The sequence below is a fragment of the Fukomys damarensis genome, unplaced genomic scaffold, assembly GCF_012274545.1.
Source record: "Fukomys damarensis isolate Sample0158 unplaced genomic scaffold, DMR_v1.0_HiC HiC_scaffold_23, whole genome shotgun sequence".
Classification (NCBI taxonomy): domain Eukaryota; kingdom Metazoa; phylum Chordata; class Mammalia; order Rodentia; family Bathyergidae; genus Fukomys; species Fukomys damarensis.
Window position 1 is genome coordinate 12,252,813 of NW_022900935.1, and position 23,288 is coordinate 12,276,100.

At 40.6% G+C, this 23,288-nt stretch overlaps 1 protein-coding gene across 5 annotated transcripts in view; it reads right to left on the bottom strand.

The window, feature by feature from the left end:
• Ago1 (argonaute RISC component 1) overlaps positions 1–23,288 on the bottom strand; it is a 39,020-nt gene that overhangs the window by 9,686 nt on the left and 6,046 nt on the right. For 4 of the 5 annotated variants that reach the window (XM_010645254.2, XM_033767846.1, XM_010645252.2 and 1 more), the window contains exons 3-12: positions 20,440–20,560; positions 19,829–20,010; positions 19,297–19,433; positions 18,943–19,077; positions 18,718–18,805; positions 17,919–18,066; positions 11,449–11,568; positions 10,893–11,024; positions 10,633–10,766; positions 5,917–6,101 (exon numbers count right to left, since the gene is read on the bottom strand). In XM_010645254.2, the coding sequence (XP_010643556.1) occupies positions 5,917–6,101; positions 10,633–10,766; positions 10,893–11,024; positions 11,449–11,568; positions 17,919–18,066; positions 18,718–18,805; positions 18,943–19,077; positions 19,297–19,433; positions 19,829–20,010; positions 20,440–20,560 (1,382 nt within the window). The remainder of the gene's footprint in view (positions 1–5,916; positions 6,102–10,632; positions 10,767–10,892; positions 11,025–11,448; positions 11,569–17,918; positions 18,067–18,717; positions 18,806–18,942; positions 19,078–19,296; positions 19,434–19,828; positions 20,011–20,439; positions 20,561–23,288) is intronic. The other variant, XM_010645253.2, reaches the window with a different exon arrangement.

Sequence of the window (23,288 nt, forward strand, 5' to 3'; positions counted from 1 at the left end):
TTTTTTTTTTGGTTTTTTGAGACAGGGTCTCACCTTGTAGTTGAGACTGACCTGGAATTCACTATGTAGCCTGGGCTGGTCTTGAACTCACAGTGATCCACCTGCCTCAGCCTCCCGAGTGCTGGGATTACAGGCATGCGCCACCACACCCGGCTCCTCAGTAATCTTTTTAAATAATGAAAATTACAATGATAAATGATAGAACAGAAAATTTTATGGTGTTATGAGGGCATACAACAGGGAGCAATAACCTAATTAGGAAAATATTCTTAAGTAATGATAGAACTGAAATCTGAAGGTAGTAAGGAAGGGTTGAGAGAGAACATTTCAGGCAGAGGAAATAGCATACAAAAATGCATACTCCTAGGGGAGAGTAAGAATATTTGAAAAACTGAAAGACTATATAATTCTAAAAGAAGAGCGAGAGGATTATGCTGTAAGAGGTGGGGGAAAGTGGTCGTTATGCTGACCTATGAAAGAGACAAGGGCAGTCCACATTAACAAGGCAAGGAGAGGCTTGCAATGTAGCTACAAGGTACAGCATATGCTTAATATGCACAAAATGCTGGATTCAATTCCAACCAGACACCTACACCCAAAATAAAGTTTTTATGAATGACTTTGAGTTTTTAGCTTTTAAACAAGAATTCAGCATAAGTTGTTTTTGAGACATTTGAGTCTGAAATGCACATCCACTAGGCAAGTGGTTATAGTGGGTGGAAGGTCAAAAGAAACAGATACGAATTTGTGTAATATTCAAATGCAAGCATTAACTGAAGGCCTAATCTTGGTAAGACTGCTGAGGAAATAGAATGAAAAGAGAAGAGGGCTTAGCTACAAATCTGTAACTCTCACCATTTGCAAAAAAGGAGTGGATCAATCTGAAAAGGAGAAAAATCCACAAAGCTTTAAGGAAAACCAAGAAAATACTGTATTATGAATGCCAAACAAAAAGAGTGTTTCAAAAAGGAGGAAGTAGTTTGATCCCTGGTGCAAAAAAAAAGGAGGCAATAATAGTCAAATACAGTTAAAAGACCACATAAAATGAGAATCAACCGTCCTTTAGATTTAGTGAAATCAAAGCAAAACATTAATTTATGGAGACAAAACTGTTTGTTTGTTCTTTTAATATAAAATACCAAGTAGGAAATGCAGGGTCAAGAACAAGTTTGGGCCGGGAATTTAGCTCAGTGGCACTGTGCTGCCTCACAAGTGCAAGGTCCTGAGTTCAATCCCTGGCACCAAAACAAAACAAAACAAAAAAAAGAACACGTTTGCTATGTTTTTGATAGAAGATCCTTAACAGTATTTAAAAGCCATTTCTACTTCCAAGAGCAATAGAATAATTAGTGGCAAATCTTTTCTTCAGCAGAAAATATTCAGTAAGCCAGGTAAAATATAGAAATCATCTTTTTTTTTTTTTGGTACCAGGATCAAATTCGGGTCCTTGCTCTTGCAAGGCAGGTGGCGGAACCACTGAGCTAAATCCCCAGCTCTAGAAATCATCTTTTTGAAAACAGTAGAATGTATTGAGGCAAGAACTAGGGACTAAAACTTTAGAGAGGAAGACATTTTCACAAAGATGAACTATCATCTACAGCTGCTTTTATGCTGGATACATCTGCTGATTCTAGGTGTGAGCAAGAGGCTGACATTCCAAGCACTGAAACAGCAGAGGGGCTACTGCTGTGGGATAGGAAAGCAGCAAAATTTTTGCTTTTTAAAAAGATGTATCAGTTCTAAATGTGAAAGGCTAAAAAAATCATTAAAAATAAAATACAGGGCTGGGGATTTAGCTCTGTGGTGCTGCACCTGCTTTGCAAGGACAAGGCCCTGATCTCAAACCCTACTCCCAAAAAAAAAAAAAAAAAAAAAAAAAAAAAGAAAAGATAAAATATTATCTTCATAACCTTGGGGTTTAAGCAGGACACATAGAAAACACTAGCCATAATACTAATAAATTTTGTCCGGGCATGGTGACTCACACCTGTAATCCCAGCACTCGGGAGGCTGAAGCAGGAGGATTGCTGTGAGTTCGAGACCAGCCTGGGCTACATAGTGAGTTCCAGGTCAGTCTCAACTATACAGTGAGACCCTGTCTCAAAAAAACCAAAAAAACTAATAAATTAGACTACGTTAAAAGTCCTGTTTAACAAAAGATACCATAAAGATAGGAAAAAGGCAAGTTACTGAGCAGAAGAGATATGTGATACAAATACATATTCAACAAAGGAAAAGAACATCCATAAATCAATAAAGAAGCAGCAGTTAGGGGCCAGGGATTTAGCTCCTTGGTGCCGCTTCCTGCCTTGTAAGCACAATGACCTGAGTTTGATCCCCAGTACCAAAAAAAAGAAAAGAAAAGAAACAGCATTTAAGTCAATCAAAGGTAAAAGACTTGAGCAGGTACTTTACAACAGAGGCTATAGAAGCCAGGTGTAGTGGCACAGTCTATAATTCCACCTTTCTGGGAGGCTGAGGCAGAAGGATTGTCACAAGTTCAAGGCCAGCCTGAATTCTACAGTGAGAACCTGTCTCAATTTCCCCCCCAAGAAATAAACCAATAAATAATAAAAATAAAAACACATAAAAATGGCTAAAATGCAACAGACAATATATCAAGTTTGGTAAGGATGTAAAACATCCAGAACTACCAAACAGTGCTGGTGGAAGTATAAATGGGTATACTTAAAATCCACTCAACAGAAATAAGCACTTAACTTCAGAGGATGTGTTCAAGCATTAATTTATAATAGTCAAAAGCTGGAAATAATCCCAACATGTACATTAATAGTGGAATAGATTAGGGCCGGGGATTTAGCTCAGGGGTTCCGCCTCCTGCTTTGCAAAGTGGAAGGACCTGAGTTCGGTCCCCAGTACAAAAAAACAAACAAGCAAAACAGTAGAATAGATTAATATATGTAAAATGTGTTATATTCATATGATGGAAAATTTATAACAAACTACTACTAGATACAATATGGATAAATTTCACAAACTTAATGTTCAATAAAAGAAGCAAAATACACACAAAAAATTGCATGCCATATGATTCTATTTATATAAAGCACAAAACAGGCAAAACTAATCTATGGGTTAAGTCCATAATAGTAATTACCACTGGTGTAGTATGATGAGGGGATATTGTAACAACTGGTATCCTGAATGCTGGCAATGTTCTCCAAGGTACTAGTTACACTGTTGAGACACTCTGTGAAAATTCACTGAATTGAACAGGGTCTTTCTCTATAGCACAGCACTATGGAGCCCAGGCTCACTTCAAACTCATGGTGATCTTTCTGCCTCAGCCTCCCAAGTGCTAGGACTACATGTCCAGCCCAAGATTTCTATGTGCATACTATAATATGGTAAGAAGTTTTTATGTTTTTAAAAGCATTAATAGTTGCAACTTAACAGAGGGAAAGACGTAAATGTCAGGATATACATGGTACCAAATCAGAACTCAGCATATATGACACTGTCCTCCACTTTCAAGATAATCACAATACCAACAGAACCTTGATTTGACCATCACAGGGCTTTCCTCCAGCTTCCCATGAAGGACGGTGAAGTCATTACAGGAATCCAACTACCTCTCTTATTGGTTAGCTTAATTCTTAAGACAGATGACCCCTTGTCCAGGAGGTACAACATAAGAATTTCGTGGAAATGCAAGGAATCCAATGTCCTAATAAAGGTTCAAGGCTAGAGAGAAATATACCATTATTGAGCCCAGAGAAGGGAAAATCTGAGTAAGTGCTGCCTTCTCCAGCATGCTGCACTTTATTCCTGAAGCAAGCCAAAACACTGGATTCTCCAATGATGTAGGGAACAAGAAACATGGATACAATTTAAGGCAGTTCCCCTTGAAAGCATTCTTTTTTTTCTTTTCCTCCCATTACTAGGGAACAAACTCAGGACCTTGTGCTTACCAGGCAGGTTCAGCACCACTGAGCTACATCCTAGGCCTCAAGCCATAGCTCCAGCCTTAAAAAAAAAAAAAAAAAAAAAAAAATTTTTTTTTTTTGGTACTAGGGATCGAACTTGGGACCTTGTGCTTGCGAGGCAGGCAGTGGAACCAATGAGCTAAATCCCCAGCCCCTGAAAACAATTCTTATCCTCCATTTAACTGCCACTAACTTAAGGCTCAAAAAAGAGAAAGATTAGAGATCAAGTAACCTCCCTCCATAAGGAATTACTGAGTATCGTAAGAGTAGAAGATTGTACCTTAGTGCATACCTGAAGAAGGAAGGTTTCAAAGTGGAGTCATATCTGCTCCATGCCCAAAATAAAATCAAGCAAGGCAGTAACTGATCAATGGCCTATAAATGAGAGAAATCTAAAAACGAAATAAGCTTGCCCTCTAAGTATTATGACAAAAATAAGGACTGAGTAACATTTAAAGTAGGCCTTGAAGAAGTTAGAATTTTAAGAGTAAGCTAGAAGGACAAGAAGAAGAGTATTCAGATAATGTAGACAAGGCAAATGATATTAACAAAACCAGAATGGAAAGTACAGGTAAGAAATGAGCATTTGAAGCATCTACTGTGCATCAGGCACTGTGCTAGATGCTACTTTTTATATAATTCATGAGGTCAGTTAACTGGTATAGCCTGGATTGAACCTTTGGATCTAATTCCAGAACCAGTTATCTTTCTGCTACATAAGCGAACAGTGCAAGGTAAAGTTGAAAAGGTTAAACTAAGATCAGAGCCCTGAAAACCCTTTATGTATCAGTGAATAAGGACCAAACACATTTTGTTGTGGTAGCATGGTCATAAAAAGGATTAGGATAGGTGACCAATAAACTTACAGAAGAAAGAGAAGATGGGCCAGGGATTTAGTCAGTGGCTCCACTGCCTGCCTTGCAAGCACAAGGTCCCAAGTTTGATCCCCAGTACCAAAAAAAGAGAGAGAAAGAGAAGACAAAGAGACAGACGAGAGATGCAGAATATGTGAGGGATGGATTAAAAATTTAGTACTATAACAATAGGTGATAGACAAATCAACTGGAATGAATGAGAATTATTAATAGAATGTAAAGACAGAGGGCAGAGGAGAGAAACTTGGAGAACACTACACACTCCTAGTAATAACAAAAAGGAGAAACAAAAGAAAATATCCAGAAGTCAAGGAAAGAGGAGAACCGGAAAAGGTACAGGGTGATTCTTCACAGAGGAGATTGAAGAAAAAGGTAAACAAGATAGATAAAAGAAGATCAGGGTAAGTGGCACATAAGGAAGTCAGCAAAAAGGACATGGAAAAATTATTTTAAAAGTCTGAAGAGAAACAGGATGAAAAGAGCTAAAAGAGAAAAACTGTAGTAATGAGCTCTGGGATGGGAAAACAGAAGATGTTTGAAGGTTGAAAGTTACGAAGAGCAGGACTGGAAGAAAACCACAGCACGGAGGAGCTGAGCAAAGTAAGAGACACACCACTTCCTTTGAAGCAAAGGAGAGAGAAAATGGACTATGACAAAAGTGCAGAGCCAGAGACATTCATAGTCATTCCTATTTTTAAAAAGAGGAAAAGAAGAGTAACTTCTCAAAAAGTCCAAGTCATTATCAGACAATAGGACACTAGCACATTCTACATGGCCTGCTCCATGTCCTCATAAACAACATACTCTGTAGGACAGGAATGTGGACTGACCCTTCTTTGTATATGACCACCTTAGACTAGCACAAAAGCCAGCATATAGACAATTTCACTAAATGTTACTGGAAGTGTTAGCAGAAGTAAAATCTGGGATGAATTAATGGCTCATATAGGCTGATATTTCTCCAATAAAAGCACTAACATTAAGGATTACCTCTGGCCAAAGCTAAAAATTTCCACTGACTTTCCTAAAAGCCCCAAAGTGGCTACCCTGAGAAGAGTGCTATCGCCATTACCAATGTCTCAAGAGAACTGTACCATATACTGGCGTCTTCCCCGGCAGGATGACGATAATGAGTTGCAGCCCTGAGTAGGTGTTCTTGAGATGCCGGAACATGGGCTCCACACTGTCTGCTCCCTGTGCATATTTGCAGAAACAAGGCTGGCCCTGGATGGGCATCCCTGCATCCTTGGAAATCTTCCGCAGCTGGTCTGTGAAGTTCCTATAGCACAAGCATGGTCATGACAAAAAGCAGTAAGTCAGTAAGTCCAACTTATTTTTTGTTCATTTTTAATCCATTATGGCTTCCTTCTCCCATCTCCCTCCATCTTTTGATCCCTTTGATACTTCTGACTGAATGTCTCCATCTTAGGTGCTCAGCACAATGAGAGGCACAAAGAGATTCTAATGTGAATGAGACATGATCACAGTTAACATTAAAAAAAGATTTATAAACCAGGTATGGTGGTGTACACCTGTATTCCCAGCCATTCAGAAGGATGAGGAAGAAGTATTACAAATTTGAGGCTAGCCTGAGGAACTCAGTGAGACTGTTTCAAAATTGAAAGCAAAACAAAACAAAAAAAGAGCTGGGGGAGTAGCTCAGTGGCAGAGGGCTTGTTCAGCATGTGCAAATGCCCTGGGTTGTTCCATCCCCAGTAATGGCGGGAGGGGTATAGTTTGGTAAAACAAAACAGGGTTTGCTAATCGTTCAACAGAGAGAACACTGAGGGAGCTGAGGGAGGCCAAAGAGACCTGTCAGCATTCTCAGAACTCCCTTACACTGTCCCATTCAAACAGTTTGTGCTCCATTACATGTCTAAAGAAACAGGCAGACACTTCAGTGTAAGGTCTTTTTGCTCAAAATAAATGCGGTTCCAATCGTTATGGCAATACAGGAGATGCTCAGGAAAAATGAGCTCTGTCCTCCCCTCTTGGTTCTTTGAAGCCTAACAGCCAACTATTAAACAATCTTTCTTCCTTTCTTTGGCTTTAGGACTTCACCCTGGGAAAGGAAGACAAAGTTGGTAGAAAAGGTATGAAGTAGAGTTTTTAAAAATAAAGCTACATAAATAAACTGACTGAAATGAGCCAGGGGCAAGCTAATTTGCAAAAATATTTTCTAGGCCTGAGGATTTAGCTCAGTGGCAGCATACCTGCCATGCAAGAGCAAGGTGCTGAGTTTGACCCCCAAAACTGGAAATAAATAAATAAATAAAACTACAAATATTTTCTCCTTAAATCAAAAGCACTCATCGTGGCTCACACCTCCAATCCCTGCTGCTTAAGAGGAAAATTGAGAGTGTGAGGCTAGCCAGGGAAATTCAGTGAGATTTTTGTCTCAAAATATAATGCAAAAAGGGTTGGGAATGTAGCTCAGTGGTGTAACAATTGCCTAGCATACACAAAGCCCTAGGTATCACCAAAAAACAAACAAACAACAATAACAACAACAAAACCCCAAACTAAACAAACAATAAAACATTCACTGGTAAAACACTAGCCTAGTATGCACAAGGCTCTGGGTTCCAGCACCACAAAAAAGTTAATTCATTAATTAGTATACTAAGCAATAAGGTACAAAGAATAAAAGCAGTTGCTTAGAAGATACTATATAACATATAAATATGAGTTTACTAAGAAAAATATTTTTTCTTAGTGAAATCACAACAAAGGTATGTACAGTATAATGCTATGCAAAATTTAAAACCATTTATACTTCTGTACATGTAGGCATATAAAGTATATAAACTGACAGGAAAGTTATAAAATTCAGCATTGTGACTACATCGGGAGGGAGGAATGGGCCTAGAATAGAGGGTATAAAACAATGTCACCAGTTGTGGTGGTGAATGCCTATAATCCCAGCACTTGCGAGGCTGAGGCAGGAAGACTGGCACAAATTCAAGGCTAGCCTAGGCTATATAGTGAGTTCAAGGCCAGCCTGAACTACATAGATCCTGTCTTAAAACAACAACAACAACAAAACCCAAACAAATAAAAAAGAAAATGTCAATTTTTAAAAATATTTATTTTTTTAAAAATGATAAAATACAACAAATTCTGGCTGATGCAACACAGACATGTTCTATTTTACATGTTCTATCATTTATTATTTTTAATTTCTTTTCAAAATAAATATCAGAATTAAAAAAATATAACCTAGCCGGGCATGGTGGCACAGGCCTATAATCCCAGCACTGGGGAGGCTGAGGCAGGAGGATTGCTGTGAGTTCAAGACCAGCCTGGGTTACATAATGGGTTCCAGGTCAGTCTCAACTATATAGAAGACCCTGTCTCAAAAAACAAAACAAACAAACAAACAAAAAAATATATAATAATATGTAATATATATATATTTAACCTAACCACATTCTCATGTAAATGAGGTAGGGCTCTGATGGACAACTAACAGCATTTCTTTGATTTCTCTGCCTTATACACAACTGTAGTGTAGCTATAAAAATGCTAGGGCGCTACTAGATTTTGTGTTAACAGACACCATTAGTAACAGGTCTCTACTTCAAGGGAAGAGATATTCCCAATCTTCTCTCTACTAGCAAACCACACTGGGGATACTGTTTTCAGTGTTGGGAACCAAAAACTGTTGCGTTTTCTAGGATGGGAATGGTCTTAAGATCTTGACCTAAAAGGAAATCTTGCGCTAAAAATAATATACCTGAGTAATGGAACCTCTTTAGCCAGAAGAAAAATTTTGACAGTTCAAAGAACTTCATTGTCCACCTCTAAATCCAATCTACAACATGCATGTCCCCACGGCTCAGTGAAAAGAATGTTTTACTTTGTGCTCTGTACCCTATCCTTTATACTTAGAGACTTCATTAGGTTTATTTTCCAGTTTCTCTAAATTCTATTTTTAGCTTCTGCTTACTATGCACATTCTCCCCAGACAATGTTATCCACTGCTACTGCTAAAGACTCAGAAATCTTTATTTTCAGCCTACAATCATATATATAACTGGATACAACTGATGAACGGACAAGCTGTATTCTTATCGCCTAGATCCAGCAGTCACTGGGAGAAGGTAATGTCCAATAAAGCAATCCCTGCCAAGTCTGAGATTCTCTGTTTACCAGTTCCTGTATCCCAAAATGGCCGAGATTGCTTAAAAAAAAGGAGGGTCAGGGATTTACTTCAGTGGTTTCATTGCCTGCCTCACAAGCACAAGGTCCTGAGTTCGAGCTCTGGTACCAAAAAAAAAAAAAGAAAGAAAAAAAGGCCAGGCATGGTGACACATCTGTAATCCCAGCACTTGGGAGGCTGAGGCAGGAGGATTACTCCAACTTTGAGGCCAGCCTGGGTTGCATAGTGAGTTCAAGGCCAACCTGAACTATATAGCAAGACTGTGTCTCAAAAAAAAAAAGATGAAAGACATAGGAGTTCAAAAGAAGCACATAAGCAATAGAGGTACCAATGAGATCACCATGGCACAAAGGCAAAGATTTGGGAGCCCTTAGGAGCCCTTCCAATAGTGCTACAGGCCAGCCAAGTGCAGGAACAGCTGAACCTAAATGGGGCTAAATATCCAAAGAACTCAGGAAAAGAGTCCTTGCCAAATAAAAAAACCTATTTAACAGAAACAATAATTGTTAATGGTGGTGGTGTGCATCTGGGAATGACAGGAGTAGAGGAGACGGGAAAGAGCAGGATCTAGAGTTGCTGGATCCATCAGGAGCTGCAAGAATATTTTTTTACAAAAACTCAAAGGCCAACTGAACCACCTGGGCACCGTCTCCATTATTTTCTTCACAATTCAAAGTGGTCAGCTCACTGCTTCTTGTACCCAGAGCACAGACTGATTTCGCTCTACCTCCAGACAGCTACCACTTCAAAAGACAGCAGAAACTATGGAACTGTACATATTAATTGGGTGAGTTTTGTAGCGTCTTTTAGAACAGATCTCAGTAAAACTTTAAAAACAAGTAAGATTGCAGGGGAAAGGATAGGACTTCGTCACTTCCTCATTCACTCACCTGAGTACGCAGATCATTATTCCCCTCCCCAGTTTCTTGAAGCCATTTGATTTTATCACTTTCTCCCAATGGCCATCTACCCACTGCCCTTCAGCCACAATGGTTCTTACAACTTAGCATCATCTAATTCAGGTCACTTGGACTTGACTGAACAAGTTTCATGCACAGAAGAGCACCTAAAAAGGTTGCTCTTTTTTGTTTCCTGTGAGAAATACACATTTTGAAGCTCAGATCTGATTTGCTCCCAACTCTGACACTTTTAGATGATCAAACTTTTGAACTTTCTGAGCCATGGTCTCCCGAAAATGGAAGTATCACCACCTACTCTCTGATGATGAAATGAGAGAACAAAAATTAAATAAGTACAAAGTTGTCAGAAACACAATCTTCACCGTTACTATTTATTACCAGTGATAACAACTGTAACAATAGTTCATGCCTCCCTTAGAATTATGCCCCAAAATCATCATCTCTGATAAGGGCTCTTTACTAAAGTCTCCTGACCACAGATGGACAAAAAAGGACCAGACAGACATCTGAGTCAAAAATGACAAAGCTCAAGGGCAGAAAGCTTAAAGTTCTTGCCTAGCATATGTGAGGTTCTAGGTTTGAACCCCAGCACTGTTTTAAAACAAAGGCAAGACTGGCGGAGTCAAGACAGAGTAAACTGCAGATCACTCTTGACCCCTGGGTGCTGGAGTGAGTAGCATCCCAGGGTTCCTTCCTAGCCTTCCACCCCCACACACAATCCTCCTTACTTGAGCACCTCTTCTCGACACTGTTTTTGTGGTGCGAAGCAGGCGATGGCCCAGACTTTGATCTCAATCCCATTGTAGAACTGTTTCCCTCGCATGTCCCAGACACCTTGGTTGGGTGTGGCAATGGCCCGGTTCTGGAGACAGGCAGAGGGGGCGCCCAGGTGAGCCTCAATAGAGCCAGGTGGGTAGGAAGCCCAAAAGCCCCTAGTTATACCACCCAACCACCCCCTTATTCCCCAGAGATGTTGTCTGGCCCTGACCCTGCTCACCCGGCCGCCGTACTGCAAGATGGGCGCCGGCAGCACTCGCCCTGTCACCTCCGTCATGTCATCCTTCACTTTGATTCCAAATTCTTGGATGTAGGGATCTAGGTTGTAGCTGGCATTCTTCATCTGCAAGGCAAATGAAGGGGATCTCAGGAGGGGAACGGCATGGCCATACTACTCACCCTCTAGGTCCCAAAGAAAGAGCCCTGGAGAGAAGCTGAAGCTGGCAAGAAATAGCCCTAGAAAGGAGTGGGGAGTAGAATGCGAAGGAAGTGGAGTAGATAACACAGTACTTATATAGGAAGGAGGGCTCCTGCCTGGCAAGTGCAAGGTCCTGAGTTCAATTTCCGGTACCAAAAAACAAACAAAACAAAAAAAGTTATATAGAAAGGAAAAAGAAGCAGCAAAGTAGCAAAAGGGTCAATTCATAAGAACAGGCCTATGGTGTCCCAAGAAACAAATCCAGACCTGGGGCTTTAAAGCATCTAATGCTACCAAGGACCCCAATGGCTGAATAAATGAACATGCATTTCTCTGCAGCTCCACTGACCAGGCGGCTGATCTCCTCCTGTCTGTCTGGAGCCGACCTAGCTGTAGCCTTTATCATGGTTGAAGTCTGGTTGTCAGTCAACTTCTTAATGCAGCGCTGCCCAGCTACAATATTACAGACCTGAGGAAATGAGAAAGACAGATAACTTTAGCTTGAGTATCGTCATCCTATAAAGAGACCTTAGCTGTCAATCACAGCGAAGGGGACTACAGAATCCCTTGTGCACACATATAGTCTTCTCTTAAAGTTTTACTTGCTCTATAACCCAGAAAATATCTGTGTGCAGCCGGGTGTAGCAGTGCATTCTATAATCCCAACACTTGGGAGGCTGAGATAGGAGGATCAAAAGTTCAGGGCCAGCATGGACAGTAAGACCCTGTCTCAAAAACAAATAAGCAAGCAAACGAACAAAATATTCATGTACAAAACAAAAGGCAATACTATTTTGTGATTAAGAGCTTGAGATCCCGAGCTAGATCTAGAATCAGGCCTCCTGTGTTAAATGAGGAAAACAGTAACAATCTCACAGATGTATGGAGATTAAATGCAGTATTTAAAGAACTGAACACAGTTTTGAGACATGGTAAATTCTCAATATACTGTCACACAGATAATTTACCCAAGAGCCAAGGATAACTTCTGAAGACAAAAATCTCAAAATCAGATTCCTACAGCAGCTCTCCCATGGTGGCAGGATGTCAGATTCTCCATCCTGCAACCCACCAGGAAGAGCAGAGAAGACTCTAAACTCTCGAGCTCCCAGGCCACAGAAATTATTGTCTCTGTTACCTAATAGCATCCTCTGTTATTGTAAGGAACATCCTGCCACTGAATTCATCTGTCCTGGGACGAACAGAAAACAATGAAGATCAAAAAGAAATGTCTAGTGTTACATAAAACTGCTACTTCCCAGGGCTTGTAGCAGAATAGAGCACCAATAGGTTTTGGAAGATTTGTGTTTGAAGTCTAACTTTACACCTAAGTGATGTTACTTACATGTTACTTATGCACTTAAACATTTTGAGACTCTTTTTTGGTACCAGGGATCGAACTCAGGACCTTGCACTTGCAAGGCAGGCACTGTGCCACTGAGCTAGACTCTTAGTCACTACAAAACTCAGCCACTTATTCTCATACATGGGAAAAAGCACTAGCTTTCTCATGAAATTATTGTGGAAGATTTAGATGCAATAAAATGCATAACTTGCATTTCTCACTTGTTAGCCATAATGCTAACATTCTGTACATTCTGACTCTTGTCCTAATTCCCACAGTTCATACTAAAAAAAAATGAACATCACCCTGATTTTAAATTCCACATTCCAAAGAGTACACAAAATAGTCAATTCAGGCCGGGGATTGAGCCCAGTGGTTCTGCTGCCTGCTATGCAAGTGCAAGGTCCTGAGTTCGATGCCTGGTACCAAAAACAAAACAAAACAAAAAAAACTTGTACTTACAAAATAGTCAATTCATTTAGTGAACATCCACAATTGTTGAAATTTATAAAGTTGGGACTGGGGATTTAGCTCAGTGGTCCCACTGCCTGCCTCACAAGCACAAAGGCCTGAGTTCAATCCCTAGTACCAAAAAGAAATTTATAAAGTTGCTCTCTTAAAAGCATTAAAGTTGTAGCATTCCTTATAGATGGTCACAGCTACATAATTAACACTTCCAAACTATTAAAGCAGGGATGTGATGAAATTGGAACTCTTCTGCACTATTATGGAAATTCAAAGTAGGGGAGCCACTGTGAAAAATTATATGCTAAGTCTTCAAAAAAACATAGAAACTGGGTATGGCAGCCCAAACCTGTAATCTCAGCACTCTGGGAGGCTGGGGCAGGAGAATCACAAGTTCAAGCCCAGCCAGGGCAACTAGCAACTTAGCAAGACTCTCTCTCAAAATAAAAAAGGGCTGAGGACATAGCTCAGTGTGAAGGCACTGGGTTCAAGCTTAAAGACTGGAAAAAATAAACCTGTAGTTCTACTTCCAGATACGTACTCATAATAAGTGAAACTAGGACTTGACCAGATTTCTTGTGTTGTTGGTGGTAGTGGAGGTGGTGGGGTTTTTTCTTTTGTTTTGTTTTTTTGGTACCAGGGATCAAACACAGGCCCTTGAGCTCGAGAGGCAGGTGGTGGAACCACTGAGCCAAATCCCCAGCCCTTTGTTTTGTTTTTTTCATGGTAGTGAAAATGTAAAAAAAATTACTGAAAGTGGTGAAGAAATATACTCTTGGGGCAGGGATTTAGCTCAACGGCACCATGCCTGCCTCCTAAGTGCAAGGTCCTGCATTTGATCTCCAGCACCAAAACAAACATACGGAAAGAAATACACTCTATAGGGCAAGTATGGGCTGGTGAACAGGCTCACAGTGGCTGAATAGGTTTTTGGGTTTTGTTTTGTTTTGGCGGGGTGTGGAGTCAGGATCCCACTTACATAGTTGAGACTGCTCTTGAACTTTGTAGCCCAGGCTGGTATGTAGCCATTTAAACTTGTAGAGAGCCTCCTGCCTCAGTCTTCCAAGTGCCAGGATTACAAATACATACCACCTATTTATTTATTTATTTATTTTTATAGTACTGGGAATTGAATATATAGGGCCCAGTACATACAAGGCAAGCACTCTGAGCTACATTCCCTTGACTCTTGAACAGGTATTTGTACACCTTTGTTCAGAGCCAACAGGTAGAAGTAATTCAAGTATCAGACAATAAATGAATGAAACAAAATGTGCTATATACTTTACAAAGGAATACTATTTAGCCCTAAAGAAGAAGGAAAGTAATGTATTACAACATGGATAAACATTGAAGGCATTACGCTAAGTGAAATAAGCCAGTCAGAAAAGGAAATGGTGGTGCACACCTATAATCCCACCTACTCATGAGGCTGAGACAGGAGGATCACAAATTGGAGGCCAGCCTAGGTAATCCACTGATACCCTATCTCAAAGACAAATATATGATTCCACTTATACGAGGTACTTAGGAGTAGTCAAATTCAGAGAGACAGAAAGTATATTGTTGGTTGCCAGGGCTAAGGGGAGGGGACAATGGAGAATTGTTATTTAATGAGTGTAGTTTCAGTTTAGAATTATAAAAAATATTTGTAGATGTATACTGGTAACAGCTGTATAACACCATAAATGTACTCAATGCCAAAGAACTCTACACTTAACAATGAAAATGGTAATTTTTATGTTATGTATATAACATTTTCATCCACAATATGATAGATGTTTTGTTTTTTTTGTTTTGTTTTTTTGCTACTGAGGGTCGAACTCGGCTCCTTGCATTTGCGAGGCAGGCGGCAGAACCACTGAGCTAAATCCCCAGCCCTCATCCACAATATGAGAAAGACTACACTCTATGATTTATACCGAGTAACATTTTGGCCATTCTTTTTTTTTTTTTTTTGGCACTGGTGACCAAACTCAGGTCCTTGCACTTGCAAGGCAGGCGCCAGAACCACTGAGCTAAATCCCTGGCCCTTTGGCCATTCTTTTAGGATCGTGATACACAATGTATTAACTATTGTTATCCTTTAATTATTTTGTTAAGGAACTTTGTTTTTTTATGAAAGAAGAATGCTTTTTATATTTTCTTTATTAATATCTACTTGTATTACATTAAAATAAAAAAGGAAAATATTAAAGCAGAAAGAAATTGTGATTTGAACATAAATAAATGATTTTGCTGACACTCTCATTGGCCTGCATAACTATTTAAGAAAGATATAGGGCCAGGGATTTAGCTCAGTGGTGCTGCTGCCTGCTTTGCAAGCACAAGGTACAGAGTCTGATCCCTGGTACAAAAAAAAAAAAAAAAAAGAGAGAGAGAGAATGATAAAGATCTGGATTGGAGGCACTGCCTAGCTTCTAGCTGTGAAGGTTCAAATAATCTGTGTTCTTCTTTGACTTGAAATCTTTCAATGGATTCCTATTATAATTAGAATAGAGTCCCAGATGACCTGAAATTTGAACTCTCTTGCATGGACGACAGGATTGTAGAAGGGCATACAGTAGCTACTTTGGGAGGTCTGGCAACTCCTTAAGATGTTAAACAGAGTTATATATATATAACTTATATATATATATATATATATATAAAACCAATAGAGAAATGAAATCATGTGTTCTCACAAAAATGTATACTGAATATTCAAAGCAGCAGTAAGAGCCAAAAGGTGGAAACAACCCAAAAGTCCATCAATTGATAGATGGAAAAGCAAACATGTAATACTGTACACCCATGCAATGCAAGAACACAGGTGACTCTTGAAAAAAAAAATGAATGAACCTTGAAAACAATTATACTGTGTGAAAGAAGTCAGTCACGAAAAGGCACAGATTGTATGATTCTGCTTATATGATATGCCCAAAATAAGCAAATCTGCAGAAACAGAAAACAGATTAGTGTTTACCAGCTGTTTGGTTTTTTATTTTTTTTGGAGACAGGGTCTCCCTATGTAATTTTGATTGGCCTTGAACTCACTATGTAATCCAAGCTGGCCTTGAACTTGTGGCATTCCTCAGCCTTCAAGCGCTGGGACTACAGGCGTGCATCACCATGCCCAGCGTTGTCACTTAGGGGTGACGAAAATGTTCTGGAGCCTGACAGTGGTAATGACAGCTGCATAACTACGCGAATACACCAAAAACCACCAAATTGTACATTTTAGGAGGATAAATTTTTTTAAAGTATGTTAATTTTATACTGATAAAAGTTATTCTAAAAACAAAAACAAAAATCCTGCCTGGCCACAATTTCCTACATCTCTCTCCAGCATCACCTACTACTTCTTTTCCTCCCACACAATACATTCCAGCTACTGTGGACTTGTGTCCACCCTGGAAAATATCCAAACTTCATCCTGCTTTAGAACCTTTGTACTTGCTCTTCCTCCTGCCTGGAAAACTCTTAGCTCAGGTCTCCTTAAAAGAGGCTTTCCCTAACAACAAAAACTAAAGTAGTACCCAACCCCCTTATACTCTTTATTTCTGTCCCTTAATCTGTTTTAGTATTTTTGCAGTACTTACTATCATTTGAAACTATCTTACATTTTTATCAATTTATTGTGTCTTCCCCTTGAAGGATATATGTTCCATGACAGAAGGGACACTGTCTGTCTCGTTATTCTTTATATTCCTAGTATCTAAAAGAGTAGGAGCGTAATAAATAAGTGCTAAATAACAATTTAAAAACCCAAGAAATAAGTCATGACATAAATTATTCATCTTGAAAACTAATTTTTAAACAGAAATAATTTGCTGGTAAATCTCAGCTTGTAGAACATATCAGCTTAGCCAGGATTGTCCCTAAAGACCTCTGTTTATACCTCAAAGAACACATTGCCTTCATCCCACTTTGTGTGCATCAGCAGCTATTAACCAAGTCAGAGTTCTTAGTTTTGGGGATCTCCTCTCCCTTCAGCCTCATTTCTTTGGAATAGGTCTGGAATCTTAGTAGCTCACAGAAGGCTTGAGCCTTGGTCTCAGCTATCTGACTCTTGTTGCTGGAACAAAGAGGGAAGTCTAGGTTAGTTGCTTCTCCAACTTTAATGTTTGAATCCCCTTTGGGTCTTGTTGAAAGACAGTCTGACTCAATAGGTATGGGTAGAGATTCAGTTTTTTAAACAAGTTCCCAGGTGATGCACACCCTGTTGGTATGCTAACACACTTTTTGAGTAACACTCAGCATACGTTTTTCATTAGACATTTTGCCTAGCATATACCAAACCAAATACAGCCCAGGGATTCTGTATATATATTCTATGACTGAAATAACATTATTATTTGTTCTTTAATTGCAGAATTTCAGTGCTCGCTTCGGCAGCACATATATTTTAATTGCAGGATTTCAAAGCTATTCTACTGAAGCACAGAATCTTCAAAGTATAGACAAATCTTGAGGGCTAAATTTTTTTCCCAAACAGCATTAACCACTGGGGAAACACAAATTACATTGTAGGTAATATTCATCTCCATTTCTTCTAAAATAAGGTACATTTATATCTATAGATCAAATAGGATTCTGAATTCAACAGCAGGAAAAAAAATTAAGAGAACATGAATGCGAGTATTTGACATCTCTGTCCTGAATGAATTATTTATTAAATAGTAAATATATCTTACCCTTCGGCCTAGCAGCCCTGGAAGAACTTAAGAATAGGACTAGGGAGAGGAAAAGAATTCAGCATTTAAGAGTGAGACCTACAGCCTGGGAATTTAGCTCAGTGGTACCACACCTGCCTCACAAGCATAAGGTCCTGAGTTCGATCACCGGTATAAACAGAACAAAAAAAACCCCTATAGCTCACAGGACAACTACCTCAGACCTTCTCAGAATGTCCATTTTCCAAACGTCAAAATGAGTATGAGAGACTACAAATGAATCAACAGACCTCTGATGATCAGTGTCCTGGTACAATGCCTGTTTCCCAGCCCAGCCATACTTGGCAGCCTCACCTCTAGAGGCAGGTAGGTATGCTTTTGTTCCTGGCCAACTTGGAGGCAGGGAAGGTGGGGATACTTGAGCTGAAGGTTATATTTCTGCTTGAAATATTGTGCCACTGTGCACTCCACAGTCTGTCCACTCTCCAGCTGTAAAGGAAACCTATTTGGAGGAAAAGAAGATGTCGTAATCCAGCATTAATCCTACCTCTGCATCCTACAACCATGAAAAGCCTCACACCTTTGTTTTATCCTACCCAACCTCTTTGAGCACGGCCACTCATGAGAAAGCGGGCAATACAGAGAGCTCCAAAGCAGAAGCCAATGATTTGACTGGCAAGTTATGCCACTGTCAGGACCATATCAGACTTACATACATTTCTAATGTTAAGCACAAAGCCTGATAAAAAAATAGGTATTCATAGTCCAGCATAGCCTGCAGCCAAGAAGGAGGAAGGAATTAGCAACAGTTTTCCCACAAGTAGGCCCAGGAAGTTGGCTTTTTTTCAGGAGGAAGAATAAATTCAAAGATTCTAATGTTTACAGAACTATAACAAGAATCAGTAGAACATGCCTGCTCAACAGAAAAGTCCCAGGGAAGAAAGAAGATCATACAAGATAAACCTACAGACAATCAATGGATATGGGGAGGTTGAGGGAAGAAACGCAAAATTCCAACAGCTTATCTTTAAAAACAGGGCCAGCCCAAGGCTCACTCTCCGGGCCAGTGGGAGAAAGTGGTCAGGGGAACTGTGTTGCAAATCTCAGCCCTCTTCCACCAATGGAGTATGGCTCAGCAACCCTGTCAACTTACGTCTGATGGCTAGCAGGGCGGCGGGTAACATTACACACGCGGTATTTCCTCTTCATCTGTCCACAGTGAGTCACTTCCACCTTCAGGCCTGAGATACACACACTACTTGTCAGGGTTGGAATAAGTTGCTCATGTGCCCAGGTTTGGCCTCTCCCAAGGGGATTTCCTCTTAGGACTAAAGAGAAAGCAGCACTGTTTTCCCTTCCCACCTGGTTAGGTCCTCACCCTTGATCTCCTTGGTAAAGCGAACACGCTGGGAGTCCGTGAGAGGCTTGGGCTGTTCATCGATGTTCCTGATGTCCAGAACCTCACACATGAACTCAATCACTGGCTGTGCCTTGTAGAAGGCAGTGGCTGAGACTGTGGGGACAGGGTAGGGACAACTCAGCTCAGGTTCTGTCTTTCAGAATAAATGGAGGCATTACAATTTATACCCTTTTTCTTGTAGAGGACTGGGATGAGGGAGATGGGGTGCCAGGAATTAGACCAGGAGTGTGGTTGCAGAGCTGGGAGGGGCGAGGCTGGGAGTGTGGCCACTGGATTTGGGGTGCCCCTGGCTCCATGGCTCTCCCCACTCACCATCAATGTTGAGCATCATCTTCCACATGGCAGGGCGCACAGACTGGTGAAAGCCGAACCAGACCTCGCGCCCACCCCCCAGCGGGTGGTAGTAGCCCTCAGGCGGTGAGAAGAAGGAGCGGCCCACAGGGGTGTACCTGGCAGGGACAGGCAGAGAACTGGTCCCTCGGGCACAGGCCCCCACCCTGTGAGGCATCCTGGGCACGGAGGAGCCCTGGCCTGGAAGGCAGGACACCAGGGCTTTAATGCCAGCTCTGACCCTTTACTGGTTGTATGACTGACCTTGTGCAAGTCTCTACCTTTTCTCTGTAGGCACAGATGGGGTAAGGCCAAAAGACATCTAAGGACAGGGCCAAGGCTTTATACCGTCTAAATGCATATGCGTACTTGCCTACCATATGGTAGGGCTTCAAAAAAATTATTTTTGCAATGGCACACTGTGGGGGACCTTAATATGTGTGCACTCTCCTCCTCCCCCCACAACAGTTCTGCCAATACTAGTATCCCAGATACTACTAACTACACCCAGTACCTCATGGATGCCAGGTGCCTCATGGCCACATCCAGGGCTTGCACAGACTCCAGGGGAACAGGGATCTGGCCACTGACCAGGGCCTCATGCAACATGCGCCAGCTCACAATAGCTAGCCACTTGATGGAGACCTTAAAAATTCGATCCTTCCCCTCCCCAGGGATTGTCACCTCGAAGTCGACCTTCAGGAAGATAAGAGAAATACAAGATTGCCATCACTTTTCCAGAGACCAGTATTCCCTGCCCCAAATGCCTCCCCAACCCATGAACTTGCCAACAACCAGGTCCTTAAAATCTATGGGGCTCACAATAAAGACCCAAGAGTAAATCCAGCCCTTCAGTTTCTAGTTACTTTGGATCAGTTTCTGTGCCTCACACCCTAGTAGAAAGTTTTTCAGATCTGTTTTATGGCTAATCTCAGTCTATTTAGGGGGACAGACACACAATAGGCTAAATAAACATCAGCATTTACCCACCTCTAATCCTAAAACATACTTTCTCAGCACAAAAGACAAAAAGGATTTCTGGAATAATAGACTCCAGAGGGGCTAACAGGAGCTCTGCTTCATTACAGACCCCTGACACAGGCCTAGCCTGACTCCCAACCTTACCCGCTCATTGCCAATGGGCAGTGCGGTGACAGTGTAAATGTTCTTCTTTCCATCATACACGGGCTTGCGATCACCAAAGATCTGAGGCTTGAAATGCTGGACCATGTATTCCACCACTTCCCTGTGGAGGATAGGAGACTGGCTTATAAAAGCTGAGAGACTATCACTGCAAGGTTTTAAAAGTAATTCGGTGTCCAGGAAATGTCCCATCTACTATAGTCACTCCTAACATCTACTCTATGGCAGTGTGTCTCAAACTTCAACATTCCTATAAATCACCTGGTGGTTGTATTGAAATGCTACTTCTGATTCAGCAGGTCTAGAGTGCAGCCTAAAATTTTGCATTTCTAACACGCTTCCTGGTCTTAATTCAGATGTTGGATCAGATGCTGCTGGTCCTAAGATCATCAAAGTTCTAAGGGACCTGCAATATTGGGTGTGAATGCCTCCCTAGCAAAGGGGAATCTGAAGGGAACAGGTTTGATTCTAGGGTCTTTCCAGAACCCAGAGTGCTCCACTCTCCAATCCCCAATCTGATAAGCAAAAAAGGTACAAAAGGAAGAGATCTGAGCTGGAATATGAACAAACTGTAGGAAAAAATCTCATTTCTCTAAAGCCCTTACTTAGTCCCACCACCGTACTTTCTGTACAATATCATCTCTTTCTTGATTTCACTTCTTGTCCTCTGCTGCTCAGATCCAGAGTGTCTATGCTTCTTTCAAAATCCCAGCCCATCCAACCATCTGAGCTACCCACTTTCTAAACCAAAGCTCTTTTTTTTTGTACCAGGGATCGAACTTGGGTCCTTGTGCTTGTGAGGCAGGCAGCAGAACCACTGAGCTAAATCCCCCACCCTAAACCAAAGCTCTTGGGTGCTACAGTACAGAACACAATGAAAATGGTACATTAGGGATGGGTGTGGTGGCACAAGACTATAATCCCAGTGATTCAGGAGGTTGAGGTCAGAGGATCACAAATTCTAGGCCAGCCTGAGCAACGCAGTGAAACTTTGTTTTAAAATAAAAAATGTTTTAAGTGCAGGGCATGAAACTCAGTGGTAAAATGCTTGCCTAACAAGCACAAGGCTCTGGGTTCATCCCCAATATCATCCAAAAAAAAGGTACATTAGGAGCAACTGTAAGTGTATACATGGTTTCAATCCCAATTAGGCCCAGTACTACCCCGCAATCTTTTTCATGTCTCTGATTACTCTGTTCCCTCACTCCAGAACCCACTCCTGCCTTCTAACAAAAAGCAGCTCTAGGGCTAGGGATTTAGCTCAGTGGTTCCACTGCCTGCCTCACAAGTACAAGGACACAAGTTTGATCCCTGGTACCCCTCAAAAAAAGCAGCTCTAGTATCTCCGAAAGAGCAGATAATAGCAGGCAAGGCCATCCTTGAGTTTCAGGACATACGCATAAACATATTTATGGGCCTGGAATTTGGCTCAGTGGTGCCACCTGCCTTGCAAGCTCAAGGGCTGAGTTTGACCCCTGGTACCAAAACAAATCAAAACAAAACCATATTTGTACACACACACATCTTTCCCTCCTCCTTTCTTCTCCCATTTGCAATGCCCCTTCTGTACATTTTGTTTTGGGGGTACCAGGGATCAAACTCAGAAACTTGCGTTTGTGATGCTAGCAGGTGACAGAACCACTGAGCTAAATCCCCAACCCCATTCTGTACATTTTTTTAAACATATAAAAATATATTCAACATCATTAGGGAAATACAATTTTAAATTAGACCAAATTATATTTATCTACTATCAAAATGCAAAAAAAAAAAAAAACCTGATGGCAGTATAAGGAACAAGGACCATGATACTTTGCTGATGGGACAAAAACTGACAGTATCTTAATACTTTAAAAATGTATTATGCTACGGCTGGGGATTTAGCTCAGTGGTTCTGCTGCCAGCCTTGCAAGCACAAGGACCCGAGTTCGATACCCGGTGCCAAAAAAAAAAAAAAAAGTATTATGCTAATAATTCTACTCCAAGGAATTTACCCTGCAGATATACTCATACTTGAGTGTAACTATATATGTATGTATAATATTCAACAGCTTCATTTCTATAGCAGTTTAGAATCAACCTAAATTTTCCTCAATAGATTTAAGAAATAAATTAAATGCAGCCATTCAATGGAATACCTAGGGAGTTAGGAGGCAGGCTAGGGTTGTAGCACAGTGGCAGAGCAAGGTCCTGGGTTCAATCTTTAGCACCACAAAAAAATAACAGTAATAATAAATTAATGGAAAAGAAAAAGGCAGACCCTACAGTACTGATATGTACTATTTTCCAAAATATATGGTTTAGTAGAAAAATGCAAGATATAGAACAGGGTATAAAAGACCCATGAGCTGGGGATGTAGCTCAGTAGCACCATATCTGCCTAGCAAACAAAAGGTCCTGAGTTCAGTTCCTAGTATCAGAAAAAAATTAAATTTTAAAAAGACCCAGATTTTATGTCTTAAAAATATTATATATGCATATATGCTCACATATGCACAAAAAATATCTGGAAACATACTCAAGAATGATAAATTAATGTCTCTGGGGACTAGGGTAATAAGAGACATTTTTCACTACTGTTCTTTTTGAAATTCTTGTATTTTTTTATATTGTGCATGTGATTTTCAAATAATAAATTAATTTTAGAAATATTACTTCTTCTAAGTCTAATTCCTCCAACTGTGCATTCTGCAATATTCTCCTGCCTCAGCAAGTATATCTCACTCTTATTCAGTCTTTCTCTAACCTGTACCTTTTAACCTTTCCTTCCTTACAATTTCTATCACCTAAATCTATAAACATACCTGTGTCTCACAGCTCTTCATTCATTC